Genomic DNA, 3,918 nt, shown 5'->3' with positions numbered 1-3,918 from the left:
ATGGACCAGTGCAGTTTAGGTGCAGGTAGACATCAGAAATACCTACACAGCTCCAATTTTACCTGCACTAACCTGCATATACACAGTACATGGACCAGTGCAGGTTAGGTGCAGGTAGACATCAGAAATACCTGCACAGCTCCAATTTTACCTGCACTAACCTACATATACCCAGTACATGGACCAGTGCAGGTTAGGTGCAGGTAGACATCAGAAATACCTGCACAGCTCCAATTTTACCTGCACTAACCTGCATATACCCAGTACATGGCCCAGTGCAGGTTAGGTACAGGTAGACATCAGAAATACCTGCACTAAATGTGCACCCAGTACACGAATACTGTTTGACTAAGACAATGCCTGCTTCTCCCACAGGACATCCTGAAACAAGCGACAGAAGACGGGGTGAGCATGGCTAACGAGCTGCCGTACTTCGAGGGCGACTTCTGGCCCAACGTGCTGGAGGAGAGCATCAAGGAGATTGACCAGGAGGAGGAGGAGGAGAGACGAGCCCAGGAGGCAGCCGCTGCTATAGCACAGGAGTCCAATGGAGACCAGGTAGGGCCTGTTTCCCCACTTAGGCCACAGCAAGTAAATTTTATGGATGACATCCTCCAAAACTAATGTGAGCAGGCGGAAAAAAACAAGGCGGGCTGACAAAAACAAGGTTCCTACATTTTAAAATTTTGACTCAATCATTGTACAAATGGGTTTGATTCAGAGGGAACATCACATATACACAGCCAGCATCACATATCCCTGCATCAAAGTAAGAAACAAAACATTAAATCAGAGCCTTTTCTTATCTACTTTCTTCATAGTTTTGGCATCTTTGCCCATTTTTGCTCATCTTGTGAATTGTTTTAATTGTTTTCTCAATTCATTAAAGATATAATGGCAAACACTGCAATTCATTTATGTGTACATAAAGTTTAAACAACCAGGTCACCAGAGTTAAGTGTTAGTATTTTTCATTGTTTCCAGTTCATTGGCTTTGGTGCTCTGCAAGGCAATGGAGATAAGAAGAAGGGGAAGAAGAACAAAGGGAGCAAGAGCAAAAGTAAGAGCAGCTCCAACCGCAAGAACAACAAGAAATCCAACTTCCCCAACCAGGGAAACAACCTGTCTCAGAAGCTCTTCCAAACTATGGAGAAACACAAGGAGGTGAGTTGTCTTACATTCTAAGAATTTTTTGACAGAAAGAAACACCCTGGTAGGAAGGCAGTGTAGGGGGCTAAGTCATAGTCTACACTCAAGCTGTGCTAGCTGGAAAGCTTTAGCTTGTCCTAAGAGGATAAAACATCTTAGATAAAACTCGAAATAACTTGCAGTTTTGAATGAACTCCTTAAAAAATCAAGCTTGTTGATATGAACAACAGATACATGTATATGACAGTGTAGGAAGGTACAGTGCATCCTGAAGAGGATTGCAAAGTTAAGATTTATGGAGACTACATGAGCAAATGTCATTCATCTGAGATAGCTGTAGTAGAGGCAACATCGGCTTTGGTATCTGCAGAAAGCTTTCCTACACTGTAGGCATTTCTCAAAATTTGGATTATTGCAGGTAATAGGAGAGCAGGTAACACAAATTTTAAAGTTGAAATTGTTATAGTTACTTAAAAGTTTGAATGACCCTGCTGCGTTCTGTGCCTTGCTAATGTTGCTTCCCTTGTCCGTACAGGTCTTCTTTGTGATCAGGCTCATCGCAGCCAACATTGCGTCCAACCTGCCTTCGATATCGGACCCAGACGGGCTGATCCAGTGCGACCTCATGGACGGACGCGACGCCTTCCTGACCCTGGCGCGGGAGAAGCACTACGAGTTCTCCTCGCTGCGCCGGGCCAAGTTCTCGGCCATGGCCATGTTGTACGAGCTGCACAACCAGGGCCAGGACCGGTTTGTCTACACCTGTAACCACTGCAAACAACACGTGGAGACCAGATACCACTGCACCGTCTGTGAGGTGAGAATCAGCACGCTCTCACGTCCTACCATCTCTACTTCATTCTCTTACCAGTGTATTACTGGATGTATTTTATCTTCAATATGAGATCGTTTGGAAGTGTGTATTTAAAAAAGCATGACGTTAAGCCCCACCAAACTTCATGTAGTATGATGTGGTGCTGGCCACACTCAGTAATACGTTGTTTCTCTGATTTTTTACAGGAAAAGTTTGGAAAGGTAATGCCATTGTAGAAAAAGTGAAAATACCATTAGTTATGTGGCAAAAAATATCTTTATGTGGCAAGCTTCACATTAGCGAGACTTTAATAATTAGTGATGCAACTGTTGCTATTAAAGAAATTTTTAACAGCATGTTAAATAATAATTGGCAGTGAAAGTATATAGAATTTTGAGTAGAAAACTAAAACAGCATCAATAAGGTATAAAATGGTGTGAATATTACACTGCAAGTGAATCTGACAAATTCACAATTGGAATTTTTTAGTTTAATTACCCAAGTTTACAATCAATTGTGACAGTTATAAAGATAACTTCTATGCATGCAATAATGACTGATGTTTTTTTGTTTTGTTTCCTTGCAGGATTATGATTTGTGCATCGCGTGTTACGAGAAGCAAGGCCACCAGCACAAGATGGAGAAGTGGGGCCTGGGGCTGGATGATGGCGACTCGTCCCAGTCCAACCAGAGTCCACAGGAGGCGCGCCGGCTGTCCATCCAGCGATGCATCCAGTCGCTGGTCCACGCTTGTCAGTGCCGCGACGCCAACTGTCGTCTGCCCAGCTGCCAGAAGATGAAGCGCGTGGTGCAGCACACCAAGAGCTGCAAGAGAAAGACCAACGGCGGTTGCCCCATCTGCAAGCAGCTGATCGCCCTCTGTTGTTACCATGCCAAACATTGCCAGGAGCAGAAGTGTCCCGTTCCGTTCTGTCTCAACATCAAGCACAAGCTGCGGCAGCAGCAGCTGCAGCAGAGGTTACAGCAGGCGCAGATGCTGCGGCGGCGCATGGCGACCATGCAGAGCAGAGGGATGACGCCCAGTCAGCCGTCTCTGCCTCCTCCCAGCGCGCCTGCCACTATGCCAACTCAGCAGACGCTGCAGACACGCCCGCCGTCCCAGGGGAAACCTGGCAAGCCCACCCACCCTGGCAAGCCTGGCAGCATGGCCCCTCCCCCTGCAGCGCCGCCCGCAGCCATTCAGGCTGCAGAGGAGGCCAAGAGAGCAGCGGCGCTGGCTGCAGCACAGCAGGGCGGCTTCGGGCGAGGGATGCCTAACCAGGGCCAGCAGATGCCTCCCCCACAACTCAACATGCCCAACCTCCAGCAGCAAATGCAGCAACAGCAACAACAGCAGCAACAGCAGCAGCAGCAGCAGAGGCCAATGGCGCAGCAACAAATGGTGCAGCAGTCGATGCCTAACCAGCCTCCCATGCAGAGATGGCCAGTATTCCAGCAGCAGAGTCAGGCGGGTATGCAGCAGCAGCAACAGCAGCAAGGTATGCAGGGGATGATGCCGGGGCAACAGGTCAACCCTGCGGCATTACAGGTACAACAGGGCATTCGCAACCAGTTCCCCGCCCAGGCCCTGCAGCAGCTGGTCCAAACGCTGAAGTCTCCCAGCTCTCCGCAGCAGCAACAGCAGGTGCTCAGTATCCTCAAGTCCAACCCGCAGCTGATGGCAGCCTTCATCAAGCAGAGAACACAGCACCAGCAGATGCAGCAGCAGATGCAGCAACAGCAGCAGCAACAGCAGCAGCAGCCGGGACAGGCCCTCCAGCAGCAGCCCATGACACCGCAGCAGCAGCAGCAGTGGCAGCAGATGCGCATGAGACAGGTGGCACAGCAGCTGCAGAACCAGCAGCAGCAACAGCAGCAACAACAGCAGGCGCAGCAACAGCAGCAGCACCAGCAGTTCCAGCAGATGGTGCCGCCCTTCTCGCAGCAGTCTGCGC

The 3,918-nt window shown here is 49.0% G+C and overlaps 1 protein-coding gene across 1 annotated transcript in view; it reads left to right on the top strand.

Annotated features, from left to right (window-relative positions):
- Positions 1–3,918, top strand: part of LOC109470755 (CREB-binding protein-like) — a 30,830-nt gene that overhangs the window by 24,277 nt on the left and 2,635 nt on the right. The window contains 2 exon segments of the mRNA XM_019769819.1: positions 1,831–1,966; positions 2,550–3,872. Coding sequence (XP_019625378.1) covers positions 1,831–1,966; positions 2,550–3,872 — 1,459 coding nt within the window.

Source organism: Branchiostoma belcheri, unplaced genomic scaffold, assembly GCF_001625305.1.
Source record: "Branchiostoma belcheri isolate BF01 breed outbred unplaced genomic scaffold, Haploidv18h27 scaffold230, whole genome shotgun sequence".
NCBI classification, from domain to species: Eukaryota; Metazoa; Chordata; class Leptocardii; order Amphioxiformes; family Branchiostomatidae; genus Branchiostoma; species Branchiostoma belcheri.
Note: the sequence above shows the minus strand (reverse complement) of the source record. Positions and strands in the feature narration are given on the sequence as shown.